Raw genomic sequence first — 18,565 nt, 5'->3', positions numbered from 1 at the left:
AACACTAGAACGTGACTTCACCTATCCGTGACTACAACTATCCTCGATTTAAACCAATATTTGTAAACTGTGCTTTTGGCGCCAATGTTGGCCCAAACACATTCTACGCCAGATACTGCAAGTTCTTCCAATTGTACGTATAGGTGGGCAACGGTGGGTGCATAACAACGATGCATGCTTCATGCACGTCCCACTGCGGTGGTTTATGCTACATTATTTCTCGTGCTCTGGTTAATATTCCGACGGTGTCTAGGCAGCCTCACGGTGAATACAAATTCTAGACAACCATTCCTAACTATGAAAAGCTTGGCAAACGTCTCAAATGCCGAATATACGTATATAATTTCGGATCGGGAGGCAGTGATGCTTATTATGGTAATGGGACAATAATGGCCTGAGTTTGGTTGTGTTTCATAAACTAGGTCTTTCTGGTCGTGTTCTCTTTCTGAATGAGTGAACAAGACAAGACTAGAATATTGAAGGTTGTCAAGTTTTCATAAATGATTCACACAATTATTAATCGAACAATATTTATTTTCTGTACTGATTTCTATCTAAAATAAATTATTGTTTAGGAAATAGGTATGTTATATTGTAGGTACACCTACGACCTTCGTCTTACATTTTTGTTGACATAAAACTTCTTGATCAAATAAAAAAATGAAACTTATAAATTAAATGATATGGACTTATATTGTTTATAAAAGATAAAGTCTTAAATTACTACACAATCAAAAATAAAGTCTTATGACACAAAATATACAGAGCATACATTCAATTTTACAGCGCTTTTACACTAGCGGATTATCAGTTCATTAAATACGCTCGCCAACGATTTGTACAAACAATTGACAACAGCTTGGAAGACACCTGAAAATGAGCGACAGCTTTTTTACCGAGCAGAATGTATCGCGCGAATTTAAACCGCATAGGTACGAGCGATAATGTTCACCAGTGTAAAAGCGCTCTAATAGATAAGAAATACTAACAAATAATTTTATATTACAAATGCGTTATTCTCTAGTGTTCTCCGAAGCCGATACACACTCAAAGCAAAATGAAAAATATTTCTAACAACAATACGGAACAAACTTTGTTTCTCTGTCCCTTTTATGATATTACAGGGGAAACACAATTTATCTTGAAGTCAATACTTTTTGGAACTGTTCCCTTGTCGTGGCAGAAATAACAATAATAAATAAAGTATATTATTTAGATCTACGGAAGTAAAGGAATTTATTTCTTACTTACGCAGAATTTCAACGTAGGTATACTTACATAAAACGCTGTTGATCTTTACGACTTTATTCAACGCAAACTTAAAACTTTGTTTTAAAAACGCATTTTATGGCATTTATCAAATAAAAACATTATAATAGGAAACATAAGAGTTTACAACATTATACACAAATATACAACATCATTCAAATGAAGTTATTTTGACCACTGTTCAATAAAATCATCGCTTAATTTTGCAACAAATAAACAATGGCGCCCGAATTAATTTTCATTTTTAAGAACAAATTGTTGTTCCCCAACTTTTGGAGGTTTGCCAACCAAATCAACTTCCCATATAAATTGAAACTCGTTATTTAGAGGCACTCTTGTTTTTTTTTTCATCAACTAAAATTGTGAACTTTTAAAAATGTATTATTCAATTTTAGATTGCGACTAACAATGTATAGCTAAATAGATTGAGTTATTTTTACACATTCATTTATGAAAAAAAAATCTGGTTGTTTAGAATTTTCAGAATAAATCATAAGAATACTTATTCTAATACGCAGCAATGTAACATGAATAAATAAATAATCGACGGATATATTAAATAAATACTTACAGCACTAATCTTAATTATCATGTCTATTAAGTACCTTGAAAGCAGCCTCCGCGGACTATACTTATAAGCTTTGCAAGGTAAAATAAATAATGTAGTCATAACAGGTGATGCTGCAGTAGGTACCAAGCAAGTTTTCACCAACGGAGAGATGTTAATAATTAACGTCCGACCGGACGGCAGTGGCCGCGAATAAAAACGGACCACTCCGTAATAATTTCTTTGAAAATTTAATTTATAGGCGAAGTTGGCAAAGCGGGGTATTAATATTTTATCGTAATTCATGTCGGGTCACCCCAATGCGTAGGGTTTCTGATCGTTTGTCTCAAGGTAGTAAATACCATCCTTCCTGAAACAAAACAATGAACGTTGATCTCTAAGATTTAAGCTAATGTTGTTACTGCTTAACAAACGAGTGTTCTTTGTTTAATTAAACATAGAAACGACGAAAAGTTAACCGTGTTCATGAATACTTAAAATAACCTTTTGTTATTTGAGTCGGAGGGAATGTTATTTGCGGACGAACGAATGCTAGAAGAGCATTATAACTAAGTAATAATTAATTAGTACCTACATAGAAACATAACTTTTTGATACTTCTATCAATATTTTATTATTTGTATACTCACCCGTAATGTATATCAAAACCTCCCATTATGAGAGTTTCTCCAGTTCCTGTACAGTTACCCGTGTAGTACAATTCGTTGAAACTCTGACACCGCACGGCTGTGAATGGGACCGATGATATGATTGACTCCGCTAAGTACATGTGAGCTCGGTTGTGGGCACACAAACCTGAAAACAGTAAGAAAACTAATACAATACAACTGTTTTACTTTATGAATTACCTACTTCAAAGTAACGTAAGGTAGAAAAGTCTGACGTACCAAAAGGTATATTTTATGGATTGCAAAGTGATATTAAAACATTATACTCAGCTAGGCCCTAGCTGCTAGGGTTAGGTTAAGACTACGATAGACATAAAATTGATAGTTATATGCAAAAGATGAAGGAGAATATAAAAGAAATAAAATATTAGAAACAGGAGGAGGAAGAATTTACAACATTATATTTCAAACGTTTGATAAAGCTCAAGAAAATTCTGAAGAGCTGTACTACCGAACTAACCACACGCGTCAAAAAGCCAACTTGATGTAAACGTACAAGTTTAATTAAGTTCTAAAGAGTCGGTCGTTAAAACAGAGTGTATGAGGGGACAGTGTTTACAACTGTTTTAATATTAGCTCCTAATATAAACTCGAAAATATCGCAACTAAGATTAAAGTTTTTAAAAACCCAAAAGCAATCACTTGAAAATACGTATAAAAATAACTACAAAGCGAAAATTAATTCTGTTTATTCCCAAAGAGATTCGTTAAAATCAACTTGCAATTACTAAGGTTCTTTTGTGTTTAAGACACAATTAATTTAGTTTTGATATAAATCTGAAATACAAACGTAAAAAATAGATTTATATTTTATAGCGCTAGGATATCGACCTCTCGTTTAGAAGCAAATTTTATACAAAAAGGTACTTTGAAGCTTATAATTTAAATAAGTAGATTAAACTTAATGAGATTTTATAAATCTTGTCAATTTTTAAAAAGCTTTAAGAAAAGTAACAAAGGCGCTTTGTTATCTACTTTATTAATTAGTTGATGCTCAAATTTGGTAAAGCGTATGTCGGCCATGAAAAGACTGTCAATAATACTCTGGCTTTAGTATTAAGACGCTAATTAATAAAGTTACTTAAATCATCATAGATTTTTGTATTTTCTGATATTCATGTCTATAATTTTATAAGGAGTTTATATAAAATTATAGACATGATTTTTGAAGGTTTCGCAATAAATCTTTTATATTTTCAACTATGAAGTTATAAATAGGTATAAGTATATAAGATATGCTTGAAGAAAGAAGCATGACGCTACCCTAGCCATCTAGAATTCAATAGCACAAAACCACAAACTAAGTAGCGCAACCACTTAATTTCCAATATAGGATATAGCATACCTCTAATATCGTAGCCACAACCAGGCTGACGGGTGCCGCCATTCGGGTAGAAGTCAATGTGGCCCAAGGGAGCCATGAAGCCGAGGTACCCGCCACAAGTGTGTATCACCTCCACATGGCTCGCGTCATGCTTATCCAATCTGGCGTCCTTGTTGCCTACCGTGAACAGCGGCAACGCTGGATCCAACCCTGAAATAAATCCACTTCCATAATAAATAAATATCCTCATTATTACGAAATCCCCGATAAGATTTCTTCAGTCAGCCGTCAATTTCAAGAAATCTGCTTTCAGGGAAATACTAGAACTTTATCGCTATTCTTTCGCTTGTTAACGAAACGAACCTTTAATCTTGTAACCATCAGATGGGACGTACATGGCTATAATTAGGAACTCATTAATTTGTATCACAACAAAAACAACAATTATATGTTATAAGCGAAATTAGCAAACAAAACAATAGGAGTCTTCATAACAAACGCTAGAGTTTAACAAACAATGGAAGCTAATTTGCTGCGGTTTCGTTATAAAAGCTAACAGAATCGGTTGCGTAAACACCTCGACATTCAACGCAGAATGGAGAGTTAAAATTGCCAAATTATTTGCCATAAGCACGTAATTAAGACGCGATTTATTATGTCCTGTTCGCTGCTGGCTCAATTTGATGAGGTTCACGGAATGCCCTGCCGGTCCCACTCTTTCCGTGAGGTAGAACTGAATCAGATACCCACATGATAATATGATGGCTTTAGTACGCGTTATTCAACAACTAAAATATGGGTTTGACATCGCTTACATATTCAACGGAACAGTGACATTAATTTTCTATTTGTGAGACGTAAACTTTATGACGTCTCCAAGAAAAGCCGGCTCACGGGCTTATTATCCTGTATGAAGACTAAAAAACAAGTACTCCGTACAATGAATAAAGGGCTTCATAATATTTGATTCGAAACTGCAGAATATGAAGTAAACGCCCTTTCAACTTGACATTGATTGACGTCACAAACGTTCAGCGCTTTGCTTAACTGACAACCACATTAGTTGTTGTCTTGACTGAAAATTAATTTAACAAGATTCTGTAAATGGATGTTAATCAAAAATCTTTATACCTACACTTACTTTAAAATCTGGACCTTTAAGCTTAAAAATGCTATTTAACGTCATTAGTATTCTATTATGCTTCTGTGCACACTAAGAAGTAATATAATTTTTATTTTATCACCGCACTAAGCAGGAATGATTTTTCACACTTATACATATAGATATATATAGCTTTATATATTGACGATAACAATATTACTGACCTGTTATAGTGTCTATTGCTGTTCTTTTAAGGTTGGCTCCGGCTATGCCAACAACATGAGCACCTAGGCTATGACCAATGAGGTGCACATCACTCATAGATACTCCCTCCCATATAAGGAAGTTGAGGAACTGTGTAAGGAGGCGGCCAACCGAAGCCACATTGTAGCTGGCCATTATATAGTTGACATTAGCGGCTGCACCCCAATCTACTACGACGATGTTCAAATCACTCACGTTTAGATATGCTGAAAAAAAAAACATTAAGTAAAAGATTCTATTCCCAAAGATAGCAACCGTGTTCAAACCCCTTGAATTTGTCCTCTATTGAATATTGGGCGACACTTGACCGAGGGATAAAGGTTAAATTGGAAAGGCTACTTGATAAAGGCAGCCGTTTGATCCAAAGCCTTTCTTAAGACTAACTCATTAATTACCGTTACGGTATCGATGTAAGAGGAAAAAATCTAAACATAAAAGCTTTTCGTTTTATCTTTCCATAGGAAAAGCACATATTTTTCCCTAGCATTGAACGTAGAAATGCTCTAGAATCGAGATACATTGACCTCGCTTGAAATTCAGTCCGGGATCGACGTGATGGATTTCAAGATCTCATTATGCAGATACAGGTGGAGTAATCGCCAACCACCATTGCAGTTTCCCACTCCACATATTGTAGCTGTGGAGCATTATGCATCCATTTCTATTTCACACGAAGAAAATTGTTCTTATGTTTTTTTTACCGTCAGATATTACTTTAAACAATTACCTTCTTTTAGCGACATCGGCATAGGACCGCTACCATTATTGAGCCAGCCATGTGCCAACACTTTTACTTTGTTATTAAAATCGAAGTTTGAGTCATGTAAAGACGCAGAATCGTTTATCCTTAACATTTGAAACTCGAATGGATTCCTCCTGAAATGATAAAGGCCTGTTAATTAATTTTGAATGAGGTTTGTCTAGACTCCAGACCACAAACACTTTATTCGCAGTAATTTGATAACAAATAACAAAGACCGCACATAAACAATGCTCCAATGTTTTTGGTGAAAACGTTTTCAAGTTGCTTTATGATTCAAACGGATAGTAAAAAATTCACAATTAAAATTAGGTCGACATACCTTTTACATAATCTTTAGAAATATTAATTGTTTTATAGAATCTAAATCATTCAATGTATTTAAACGATGATTTATTGATTGAGTGTTAATTGGCCATAAGTCAATCGAACCTTTAGCGCTGAAAATGTATTTGGGGAGCGTCTGAGCACACGACAGTATTATAAAGCTTCTTCATTTTCAACTTTTAAAAAATCAAACAATAAAAATGACAGGTAATGATGACGACGTACAACTAAATATTGTCCAAGTGAACAGAGGTCTTTTAAATGTTGTAAGACAATATTGAGTAGGTACACCTACTTCTGAGAAACACCAAGTAAGTATATGTAATAAGTTTAAAACGGTTCCTTATCGAGTGAGAGGTCTAAATAGCATTAAAACTACATACGGAATTTCCTCCTCTGCATTGTACTGCCCATTTTTAAGAACAAGGGTGATGTGTTGAATTGCAACAACTATAGAGGAATAAAGCTAATGTCACATAGTATGAAAGTGTGGGAGAAAGTTATTGAAAGGAGGCTGAGAGAAGAGAGTGATATCGCACGAAATCAATTCGGTTTTATGCCTGGTCGGAGTACAACGGATGCTATATTCTGTATTCGCCAATTGTGCGAAAAGTACAGGGGTGCACACAAAAACTTGCATATGGTGTTCGTTGACCTCGAGAAGGCATATGACCGGGTGCCTCGTGAGGTTTTGTGGTGGGCCCTTGAGGAGAAAGGTATACCAGGGAAGTATGTGCAGTTGATCCGAGCGATGTACGGCAGATGCCGTACAGAAGTCCGGTCCGCAGCGGGCACTACCACCAGCTTCAGTGTAGGTGTTGGCTTACATCAGGGGTCGGCCCTCAGCCCGTATCTCTTCCTGCTTGTAATGGACGCGCTTACGGCAGATATACGGGAGGAGGCACCCTGGTGTATGCTTTTCGCCGATGACATTGTTCTGGTGGGGGAGAGTGGGCCAGAGGTCCAGAGTAGACTGGAGGCATGGCGGCTGAGACTGGAGACAGTGGGTTTAAAGGTGAGCAGGAGTAAAACCGAATACCTTCATTGTGATTTTGGCGGTATTTCGGGACCCATGACCATAACCCTAGCCGGCATGCCCCTACCAGTTTGCTCCGACTTCCGGTACCTTGGTTCACTCGTCCAAAGTGACGGTGAGGTGAACAGGGACGTTACGCATCGGATCAATACCGGATGGATGAAGTGGCGACAGGTAACTAGCGCTATTTGTGACCCGCGGATGCCCCTCAAACTGAAGGGCAAAATTTACAAATCCGTCATTAGACCTGTCGTCCTGTATGGATCGGAGTGTTGGGCATTGAAAAAGAGGGACGAGAAGAGAGTGCATGTAACAGAAATGAGAATGCTGAGATGGATGTGTGGTGTTACAAGAATGGATAAAGTGAGGAATGATTACATTAGAGGAAGTCTGAAAGTAGCGCCAGTTACAGAAAAGATGAGAAGTAGAAGATTGTCGTGGTATGGACATGTAATGAGGAGGGATGATACGCATGCAACAAAGTGTGTGCTAAGTATGAATGTAGATGGATGGAGAGGAAGAGGAAGACCTAAGAAAAGATGGATGGATTGCCTGAAAGATGATATGAATAGGAAGGGAGTGAGTGTCAGTATGACGAGTGACAGGGGAAAATGGAAGAAAATGACATATTGCGCCGACCCCAAGTAATATTTGGGAACAGGGCAGGAGAAAGAAAAAGAAGCATTGTACTGTAAATGGCAACGTACATAGATACATACACAATACCTTATTATAATATAATTATGGTCATTTAACTCTTACCGCACATTACATATGCCACGCCAAACAATGGCTACCTTTTCTACCAAAAAGGCAGCGTTAAAAATTTTGTCATACACTACGATAGGACAATATGTTAACAGAACGTATTGCGAATTTTAATTATGTTTTACAATTTCCCCTTTCCCGTGATACATTTTTTATGAATACAGAATACAACGCATGTTTTTGAACGTTCAATGTTATTAACAGCGTAAAAAAAGACTGTGAAATATATTTACTATATTTTAGTTCTAAAACCAATGTTCGTAATTAAAGAATTGAAATCTATCTAATAGTCAGTATAGGAAACCCTAAATTCCGACGACACGATTCCTCTTATCTAGATGCAGCAGAATAAGACAGTCATTCTTTCAGCGCAAAATTAGCACTTCATTGTGAAGACAAGACGCTACATAGTCACTTACTCATTCCATTAAAGAAACATATTTTTACTTAACTTGAATAAAATTAAGCAAAAATTTTAACATTCGGGCACTAGGTACCTACCTGTGTCGATTACATTCTCTTTTACTTACTTACACGGAACTTGCGACACGTAAACCGAAAACTCATTATGGCACCATCTTAGAAAAACTTCACAAGGAGAATATCTTTATATTTTTAATGGTTCTTGCGAGCATTATTTAAAGTTCCAACCGAACCTTCACGCTGCCAATATCAGGTCGCTCGATACCGGCCAAAACCACATCCAAGCGTTACGCCCGAGCAGTTGAAACAATCAGTTTTCGTAGAGTTTGCACTTACAACAACTTGAAGAACTTTAAAGTTAAACACTCTGTTCTCTCTATTTCTTTAAACTAATTTTGAGTTCTGGATTCAAGACTTTAGATTTCTATATTTTTGTTGGATTGCACGTTGAGCGTTCGAATTCTCTTCAGAATAAAAATACGGTTAGGTAAGGAACAGAAGAAATGCTGACAGTGGTAGATGCCTGGATAAAAGTTACAACTGCATTACAATCAAAATGTTTATCTTCCCTTACTGACGTATTCTAAATTAAGCAGTTTTGTCCTGATATACTTCCTCCTTACTGACTATTACCTTGTGTAAAGTTTGAATTCGACATCGGTCTCGTACACCCAGCCAAAAAAGAAGCGAGTCTCGTTTGCAGCCGTCACAGGGGGGTACGTCTGCACGCTGGCCAGCCATACCGGGTCATAGGGCGCCGGCGCATCCCACTTCACCGCGGCCGACACTACTGCTTCAAGAAACAAGAAAATGAATTAAGGCACAATCAAATATAGGTCCTATTAATCCCCCGGAGTTTGAGGTTCAAATGCAAAATAAATCTCTTCAAGTGGATGGATAAACTTAGAAAGCTGGGAACAAAGAATCAGGTACAGGTTTATTTATGTTCTCATATAGCTCAATTCTAGCTTTCTCTTCATGGAAAAGAATATTCATAGTCCGCAACAGCGACCTACGATTTCCTAGAATTTGTGGAACCCAGAAATTCTTTCTAGCTATGCCTCACCTCAGAATGTTTTCCACTATAGTTCTAATTGTGTTAGTCTTAATAGGTAATGTGATGACGCATTATTACGTTTAAATTGCTCTATTGTTTTAAGTCACCAACTCCATAACTCCATAACTAACTGAACTGTCTACAGTCCGATTACATTTAAATTATCTGTCTGATATAACTATGCCATTTTTAGCGTAGGTATCTAAGTATTTGTAAATATTATCTTATAGGATATTCCAGTCTCATTTTGATGAGGTTAGAGTTAAGATCTTGAATTGTGTATAACCAGCCAATTTCTAGCAACAAGCAATAAACGTGTCTACAGACAAATAAGCTTTGATTGCTAGAAAGTACAATTTACTAATGGAGGTCAGATAGCTGTCGGAACTTGATTCTCGTATCTGTAATGCCTAGAAAGCACTGAGAAACACTCAAATGTGCTTGCAGTACCTGTTTTGTCATGGTGCCTACTTACTACATCGATAGAAAATAGAAAATCAAAGCTACTTTCATTGCAGGTCAGTGTTAATTTCAGTTTGTTTTTTCAAAATTGTTTATCTTCGGTGTAGCTGAATCAAAATAACGTCAATCGTATGTATCAGAAATGACAAATAGTAGGTAAGACTAAAAAGTAAGTAGATAATTACTAAAAAGTAAGTAGACAATTATATCTACTTTTCTAGTTCTGTACCCAGATAGTCTTTACTAGTGACCTGAGAATTCTTCAAACTGTGACCATAAGCTATTCTTATGTACCTGCCTAGGGTACATTACCCTAAGTCCACGAATGTATTTCCTTAATGTACCTATCTATTGCTGTTTTTATCCACTAATATAATTATAAAACTTAGTAACCTACCTAAGTGCGTATTTTTTCGTAGACATTTACGCCAACCAATATTTAAAAGCGATTACTTTTATCAGAATAGTCGTCTGGAGAATAATAACTCCAAAAACTCAATGATCTGAATCTTAGTCAAAACTTCCATAAGCACTAATCGAAATCGGTTTAATTTTCCTATGGGGAAATAAAATTTTAATAAACACTAAACTTCGTTAAGTTAGGTACCTAACTTATTCCTAGGTGTTCTAACTAATAATAGGATAAAAAATCAAAAATATACAGACTTATGTCAACAGGATGTCTTTTGGGATGGGATCACGTATAAACGTATTAGCTTTTCCATAAGAATGTAAATATTTAATGAACACACCATTGATGATAGATACAGATTTCTTTGGAACACCCTCTTTCCCTGTCAATCTCTCTTCAAAAACATCTACGTGCATACCTAACTTGTATCTACTTAATCAATAATTCAAAAGCTTGTTCAGTTGCTTCGTTAATTTAATAGAAGTCAGTCAGACTTCCATAATGGACTCGAGGATATAGATTGTTATCTTCACTTTAGCATTCAATAAATGCTTGAACATTTACTTCACCTACAAACACTGTGAAAGTTTAATAGCTCCAAACAATTAATATTCATTGTTTGATTTAGAGACGGAACGTTCATGTTGCTTTTACCAATCTACGGAACCCTAGGGACACTTGGGAGAGTTAAAAGAGGTTGTATCTCCAATCTATTCGTAGCTTCATTGCAGGCTTTTATTCTTTACCTACTTACGTACAAAACTTACAGAGCAGAATAACGGACGGATTAGATTGATTTATTTTTGGCCTCGGTTTTTTGTTAATTTAAGGCATGTAGACCTCCTAACTATTCCTACCTAAATTCAGATTTCTATCCACTTGTAATACCTATCCAAATTTTCGTGTTGAAAATACCGGTTAGGTTAGTTCCAAACGAGAATAAAAATGACTTAGTTTTTAGTGGGAATTGCAACGTGGCAAAAATTTTGCAAAAAATTGGGTAATAAAAATAGGAATACAGAAAATACCGAAAAAGCACCCTGGGATCTAGTTAACATACTTCTCACGAACCTGTACACAAAGCAAACAGCAACGGAATCATTCCAACTCCGCTTCCTGGCAACAAACACCAGACTCACTGAGAGCAAAACCAACTTTCCACACATCGAACAAAACTTTGTTGAACTTTAAACTGACTAGAACGCTCATTTTGAAGCTAAATCTAATTGTAGGACCGGCACCGAGGGCTCCCCCATTTTCACTGGCCGCTCGAAACAGAGATTGAATTTAAATTTACGTAGCGGTACCAGCTCCATTACGATTCATAGTACGATTCGCTGGCCAGTCCATCGATCATATTAATCAATCTGGACCTTATTAACATTACATACGGCACCCTGCGGATTCTTCGTAAAATGGTGACGGGAGAAACTTTGAAACTTGAGTCATCTAATAATAATTTCGAAAAGGGAAAATTTTATGCAAATTCGAAATGCTCGGTCTAGTGGCTGATGTTCGGATTTATTTACGCTGTAAATAAAGTTACATAGACCCAGACCTAGAAACACTTAAAAAACTCTAACTATCGCGGTTCATGAGATACAGCCTGGTGACAGACGGACGGACGGACGGACGGACAGAGGCGGACAGAGCGAAAACAATAGGGTCCCATTTTACCCTTTGGGTACGGAACCTTAAAAAGATAGTCACAAGTTGAAGAATATTTTTCTTTAAGCAATTTCAAATATTTTTAGACGCTGTTGAAATTTTTATTGTTTAAAAATATATATTTTATCGAATCTTTAGGTTAACTAAATAATAATTTTATAAAACTAACTGACATTTTGCCATTACCCATACTGCGAAAAATAAAAAGTTATTTTATTTGAATCATTCTTTTCATATGTAGAATAAAGGTGCTTCAGTACTATATCTTATATATTAATAACAAAATAATAAATAAAATACTCGCACTTCCGATCGGAATCGATCTTGGGAATCCCCGTCAGACGCATCGCATAACATCTTATTCCTGACCAAAAAGTAGTCCCTCTACTAGCTAGTAGAGCAATGAGTAGAAATTAAAATGTAAGAATCAAAGCCACTGGTGAATTGTTTTTAGCGCCATCTATTTGCTCAGCACTGTAAGCGAATAGGAGGCGTTAATAACAGTTAAAAGCTCAGGAAGCGGCGCCGCCATCGGCATTGGGGCAGATAACAGCGCGACGCGCCTTTTTCCTTGGTGCCTGTGGGAACCGCACAAAGAAGCGACTCGGCCGGGCGGCCTTGACTTGTTAACCCTGTTACTAGAATTGGACTAATTCTTCAGGAAAAAAAACTCACTGAGATAAGTTTTTTGTATTTTTTTTATGCAACAGACAAGCTGAGTAGATAAAAGAATGCCAAGTTAAAATGAAAAACTCCTAGGAGGATAAAGGCTACGGCTGTTAGGTACCTACATCAGTATCATCTGAGTTAAAATTATAATAAAGTTTCTGAGTATACCTAACTCTGGATCTAATTGAAAGCTTCCCTATTTATTTGTGAGTTTCAAATGCTACAATTTATTCCAGTCCTCAAATCCTCCTCAGTCCTCCTTCGATTCCAGGTCAGGCAAGTACCAATACAACTTTTCTAAGTTTGTATGTACTTTTTAAGTACCTATATCTTATACACCAATGACTGTGTTTCTGTGACTGTGTATACACCGATGGCATGTTAAACTGTAGGTCCCGGCTTTCATTTAACATCCATCGTTACGGGTAGTCAGAAGCCAGTAAGTCTGACACCAGTCTAACCAAGGGGTACTGGGTTGCCCAGGTAACTAGGTTGGAGGTAGGGCGATAGACTGGAAGCCGAATGCTGGGGCATTGTTGGGGAAAAGGCTCGGAGAATGATCGGTATACTATATCTAAAATTTATAATAGGTGGCTGTATACCAACATTGCATCAAGCGATAATAAAAAACTCAATTATATTTGACCTCATAACCACGTTATCGATACACTGCGGATGTTAGATATGACCTTGATCAGAACAGGAAAAAAGTCCTAACTTTTAATCGGCCAATCCGTGGACAGAAAATTGTCTCCGATCCAACCCAACTTCCGCCTTCCTCATTTTGACATTACGGTTGCAGATTTTTTTGCAGTGGTGTCCGATAAGGCCATAGCTTGAACTGGCATCCGATGTGGCGACATTATGAAATTCACCAAAAAATTGGGAGTTAATATTTTAGGATCAGTCTTCCAAATAAACAATTTATAACGATACCTTAACAGTTTATATTTATCAGCAGTCATGATCCACAACAGCGAGTCTGCTTTTTCGTGAAATTTAATAATTTTGTATTAGGCTTACAAACAAATTACCTACATTTTGAGTAATCTTCATGGGTGATTGAATTTCCACGCCTGGTATACGCTGACTGACAAGTGACAGCAGCTGTCAACTTACTGCACAAAAAAAAATCAGTTCTCCTATTTAGGTTGTACTGTGTATCCACGTAAAATCAATTAATATTTGAGCGTTTGTTACGGAGTGTGTGTTACTAAGGAAATCTAATAATCCTGTGTAACTAAGCGCCACAGTTGTAGTCGTAGTAATACTGTTAGGATTAAAGTTTATTGTACAAACAAAAACGCACAATGGCACTGGCCCTTGAAAACACAAAAATCTTAGAATTTTTGGAACTAGTCGGTCGTTTGAAGGTAATGTGCTCTAATAAATAAGAATTCTCGCTAATAATATTCTTAAAAACACTGTACCTATTGATTTTTCTGCATATTTAAACATTGTTTGATCATTATGTTCGGACGCGTTTCCTTGTGACGAAATAAAATTATTTCAACATTTTTTTACTCATACTCTTACATAAAGCAGATACAGTTATAACTGCAACTTCTATAAAGTGGAACGAAACTATATTATTAATATAATTTAAATTAATTTTCAGCATGTGAAGAGGACTGGGTGGGTGATTTGTGACATAAATGAGTGCGAGTCTATTGCTGGCCATATGTACCGCATGGGTCTAATGACCTTCTTGCTCACAGACGAAAACAACCCTACTAATCTTGATAGATTCAGGTGTCTGCAAATAGGTAAATATTCCCAATACATATTCAGCAGGATGATTCTTTTTCGTACCTTTAATTCCATGTTATGTTCATTTTGGTTGACCATTGGTGATGTTGAACATCCTACAACACTTATCATTGTTTGTTATGATGGTTTAAATAACTGTTTAAATCTTTACTTGTAGCCACAGATTATTTATTCTTCACATTCTCATTCAAGGCATTCTAGTTAGACCTATTTTGTGTGTACTTTCAGCTCTTGTCCATGACCTAGCGGAGTGCATTGTAGGAGATCTCACACCGCACTGTGGTGTATCACCAGAGGAGAAGCATCGGCGCGAGGACGAGGCTATGCAGAAGATTGCAGAACTCACTGGCATAGCTGGTGACAGGATGTATGATTTATACAAAGTGAGTAATACTTTATCTAAGTACAGTTTAGTTGGGCCCAAGATCACCAACAACATAAACATGAGTTTTCAAAAAAAAAATGTCTTACTGAAGTTTATAGGGTTGCCCCAAAATAATTGAGGAAATCAGAAGCAATGGCTTCATGTTATATACTAAACAGGTACTCTGTTTTATCCAGTAAGACTTTAAACTAATTCCAATATGTTAAAACAGAATACAATGCAGGCAACTAGGAAGTATGCTTGTCAAGTAGACATTAGAAATTATATAATAATAGTGTGTTCTTTAATTTATTTAAAACATAAATTCTAATTCAAAGTGCATTGAATATATCAGTAATTTCTTTAGACATGGAATTATCATTAGATTATTGATAATATACTACATAGGTTATCTGCCCCTTTCAAAAGTGCAATGACTGTATGTATACTGATAACTGTAATTATGATAGTGTTAGCCTTTCAGTTACATAAACCTTATTATATAAAACCACTGCTCATGCATGCATATGGCATGAGTGAAGTGACACAGTAAAACTGTGATATGTTCATCTCCTAAACAAAAAGCTGTGAGGCTTTGGGACATTATTTTAGGCTATAGGCGAAAGCTTATAGAATATTTCTTATCATCCTTGTGTGGCTAAATATTGTTGTTGTCCATGGGTGACCATATTTACATAACAAAATAAGTAATCACAAACCATATTGAAAGGCTTGTGTTTAAACACCACCCAAAAAAGTACCTATTTTACTACCAAAAAAATTCTAAACGGTTACCAAAATGGATAAATGGTCACCAAATAACGTTTCCAAAAATATTATTAGATAAAACCATTTTTTCGTATTATTGACTACTAAAAAAATATATGGACGCCTTTAAAATACACTTTAGACCAAATATTATATATTGTCACTACTAACGGCCCTTTCACACGGCAGTCCAGTTTTTTACAGGATACCGTTTTTTGCAGGATCCCGTTTGATCGCAAAAGATAATATATGCTAGTGTTCACACGAGCAAACCGCATGCAGGATCCTGCAAAATGCTGTTCCCGTCGATTTGAAACTGGATCGTTCGTTCAGTATAAAGCGGGAATCCTGCAAAAACGGACGCTGTGTTCACACGTAGTACAGTTTTGCAGGATACAGTAAAATGCCGGTCCCGCAAAACTGGACTACCGTGTGAAAGGGCTGTTAGATGTTACCAATTATGTAATACCATGACTCCTAATTTGGTCATTTTTGTTAGACTAAAAAAGCTAACGATCGCTAGAATATTTCCCAAATACCAATTAATATACTGGGGTTCCCAAACATACGTCGCTTATTTATTGATATATGAATTTGTGTGTAACTCAGTAGTAAAATGTAAGCACGCAACATGCAGCAAGCATGGCTTCTGTCACGGCTCCGGCACTGCGGGGCTCCGGCGGTCCCATGCGAGCTTATCGTCGCAGATGGTTTTCACACTCACCACCGCAGCTTAAAAACTACCTGCGCCTCAGCTCGCAGGCCGCCTCGCCCCTCCGCGCCTTCGCGGTTTTGAATTGCACTCTAGGGGTAGGGCAGACAAGACTACGTGGAGTCGGTTTTGCAGCGATTCGTTTTCGTCACTAACTTTGATTTTTGGTAGTAATATTAATATTTTAGTTGGATAGAATTTGGTGACCATTAATCCATTTTGGGAACCAAAAATAATATGTATGCGAGATTTGCGATTTTTCTGATGTTATTTTATTTTTTTTGGATCATAATATTATATACTTTAGTGCCCTTTTAATGAAGTAAATTTATTTTTTTTGGAGTTGTTTATTGTATTTGGTGCCTCAGCTTAGAGTCTTAAAAATATTTTTGGTGATCGCCTAAATTATATCCATATTGAAATTACAGGAATACGAGAACCAAACATCACCAGAGGCTAAATTTGCTAAAGACTTAGACCGCTACGACATGATATTGCAAGCCTTCGAATATGAGAAGCGTGAAAATACGCCGAAGAAACTGGAAGAGTTCTTCACTGCTACTGAAGGGAAGTTTGACCACCCATTCATCAAAGGATTGGTCACGGAACTTTATAGACAAAGAGAGGAGTTTGAAAAGAAATGCCTAACAAATGGCCATGCATAATAACAAACTTCTCTTCCATGCTTATAGATTGTTATTAATTCAACAACGCTAGCATTGTTACCTAGCCAAGCTAGTTAGTATTATATTTAATTGCACAGAGTGAACGGAACATAATTCAATGTGTTAAATAAATATGCACTTCAGCAGACACTGATATTGTAACTGATTTATATGTAACAAATGTACCTAGTAAGTGCTAGTGCCATATACAATACATATATAGTTATCGGCACGGATATTGAGCTCTCGGCGAAAGAGTGGGGATCGCTTTGCGCACTGTACACTCAAGGCAATAAACCAATAAATCACTTCTGCGCGGTGAAGGTGAAGTTCAGGGCTCAATATCCTTGCCGATGATTATACCAGTTTACTTCTACTGTGATAGATAACCCCACCACCCCATTTTGAAGTGCATATTTTTGGGAAAATTATTTACCTAACAAACTGGTATTAAATACTTTTGTTTAGATTTAATTTTTGTATGGGATTTAGTGCAACATGTCTCGAAACATAATAATAAAAATAGAAGTAGGTACTTGTAAAAAGATTACTTTTGGTGATAATTATTTATAATTAAAACTTACAATTTTACAAGTATTCTTTTTGTTAGTGTGTGTAAGGTGTAGCCATTTTTGATTCACTCATGATTCATTTTTATTTACATGCTGTTACCAAATTAAAACTTATTTTTGAATCTTTAAGACGTAATATTATAAGTGATTTATTTTATTCCATTACATAATTCTAAGTACACAACATTTAGTAAGTGTGGCATAACATGATACGAATATGTGTAATCGTTGTATGGCGTAATGATGGCGTAGGTACTATAAGTTTTACGTACCTATAACATACGAAGTTGAATTCCATTTAACCTTTTCACCGCCACGCCATATCGGTATTCCTATGCCCTGTACGCCAAGCCCGAAAATCTTAATTAAATATCTACTAAAAAATACATAAAAGTAATGATTTAATAGGTTTATTTTGTATTTTTCTGCGACCTGTTTTTTGTCGAGTATAGCCGTCGTTGGCGCACAGGGCACGCTTGCTCATGTCGGCTATAGCCGACATTGGCGTTCAAAAGGTTAAAATGACCTACCAGTTGATTAGTTATACGCCAAATATCATTCCGACTAGTCACTACGACAAAACCATTTTATATATTTGTGATTGTTCTGAAACTTTCATATCACCTTGTAATATTTAAATCTTACATTGCAAAAGCCCAGCAAAGTACTGATGTAATTAGTACTTAATATAACTGCTTGCTTACCTCCTTACTATTGAGGCATTAACTTATTACCTTCTTTTGTCAACCAAAGCCCCATCCTTACCTATTTTTTTTTCATATGAAACTAAGTAAGCGGGTTAGTATCCCAAGTCATGTGTATGTGTGTGTGATACCTAGTGATTTTGTTTTCCTAATAATCTCTAAAAATAATTTTTAAAATGTTCCGTAGCCAATCTACAATACACGATTTTTACGATTTGAGTTTTTTATTTCTT

The 18,565-nt window shown here is 36.2% G+C and overlaps 2 protein-coding genes across 3 annotated transcripts; one reads left to right on the top strand and one right to left on the bottom strand.

Moving 5' to 3' along the window:
- Positions 1-522: 522 nt before the first annotated feature.
- Positions 523-11,719, bottom strand: LOC110380851 (pancreatic triacylglycerol lipase). 2 transcript variants are annotated; one of them, XM_021340979.3, is made up of 7 exons: positions 11,512-11,719; positions 9,143-9,302; positions 5,923-6,071; positions 5,156-5,401; positions 3,851-4,039; positions 2,467-2,632; positions 523-2,186 (listed from the first exon to the last, which is right to left on the bottom strand). In XM_021340979.3, exons 1-7 carry the CDS (start codon positions 11,540-11,542, stop codon positions 2,129-2,131), a joined length of 999 nt encoding a protein of 332 aa, XP_021196654.2. In that variant the 5' UTR covers positions 11,543-11,719; the 3' UTR covers positions 523-2,128. The 2 variants fall into 2 exon arrangements, with proteins under 2 accessions (XP_021196654.2, XP_021196655.2); XM_021340980.3 differs by having other exon boundaries at positions 525-2,186; positions 9,143-9,299; positions 11,512-11,718.
- Positions 11,720-13,879: 2,160 nt separating this feature from the next.
- Positions 13,880-18,546, top strand: LOC110380852 (5'-deoxynucleotidase HDDC2). The gene is made up of 4 exons (XM_064043599.1): positions 13,880-14,150; positions 14,396-14,543; positions 14,776-14,930; positions 16,820-18,546. The coding sequence occupies exons 1-4, from the start codon at positions 14,088-14,090 to the stop codon at positions 17,054-17,056; spliced, it is 603 nt and encodes a 200-aa protein (XP_063899669.1). The 5' UTR covers positions 13,880-14,087; the 3' UTR covers positions 17,057-18,546.
- Positions 18,547-18,565: the final 19 nt, after the last annotated feature.

Source organism: Helicoverpa armigera, chromosome 3, assembly GCF_030705265.1.
Source record: "Helicoverpa armigera isolate CAAS_96S chromosome 3, ASM3070526v1, whole genome shotgun sequence".
Taxonomy (NCBI): domain Eukaryota; kingdom Metazoa; phylum Arthropoda; class Insecta; order Lepidoptera; family Noctuidae; genus Helicoverpa; species Helicoverpa armigera.
The sequence above is the reverse complement of the archived record's forward strand: the minus strand, read 5'-3'. Positions and strand labels throughout refer to the sequence as shown.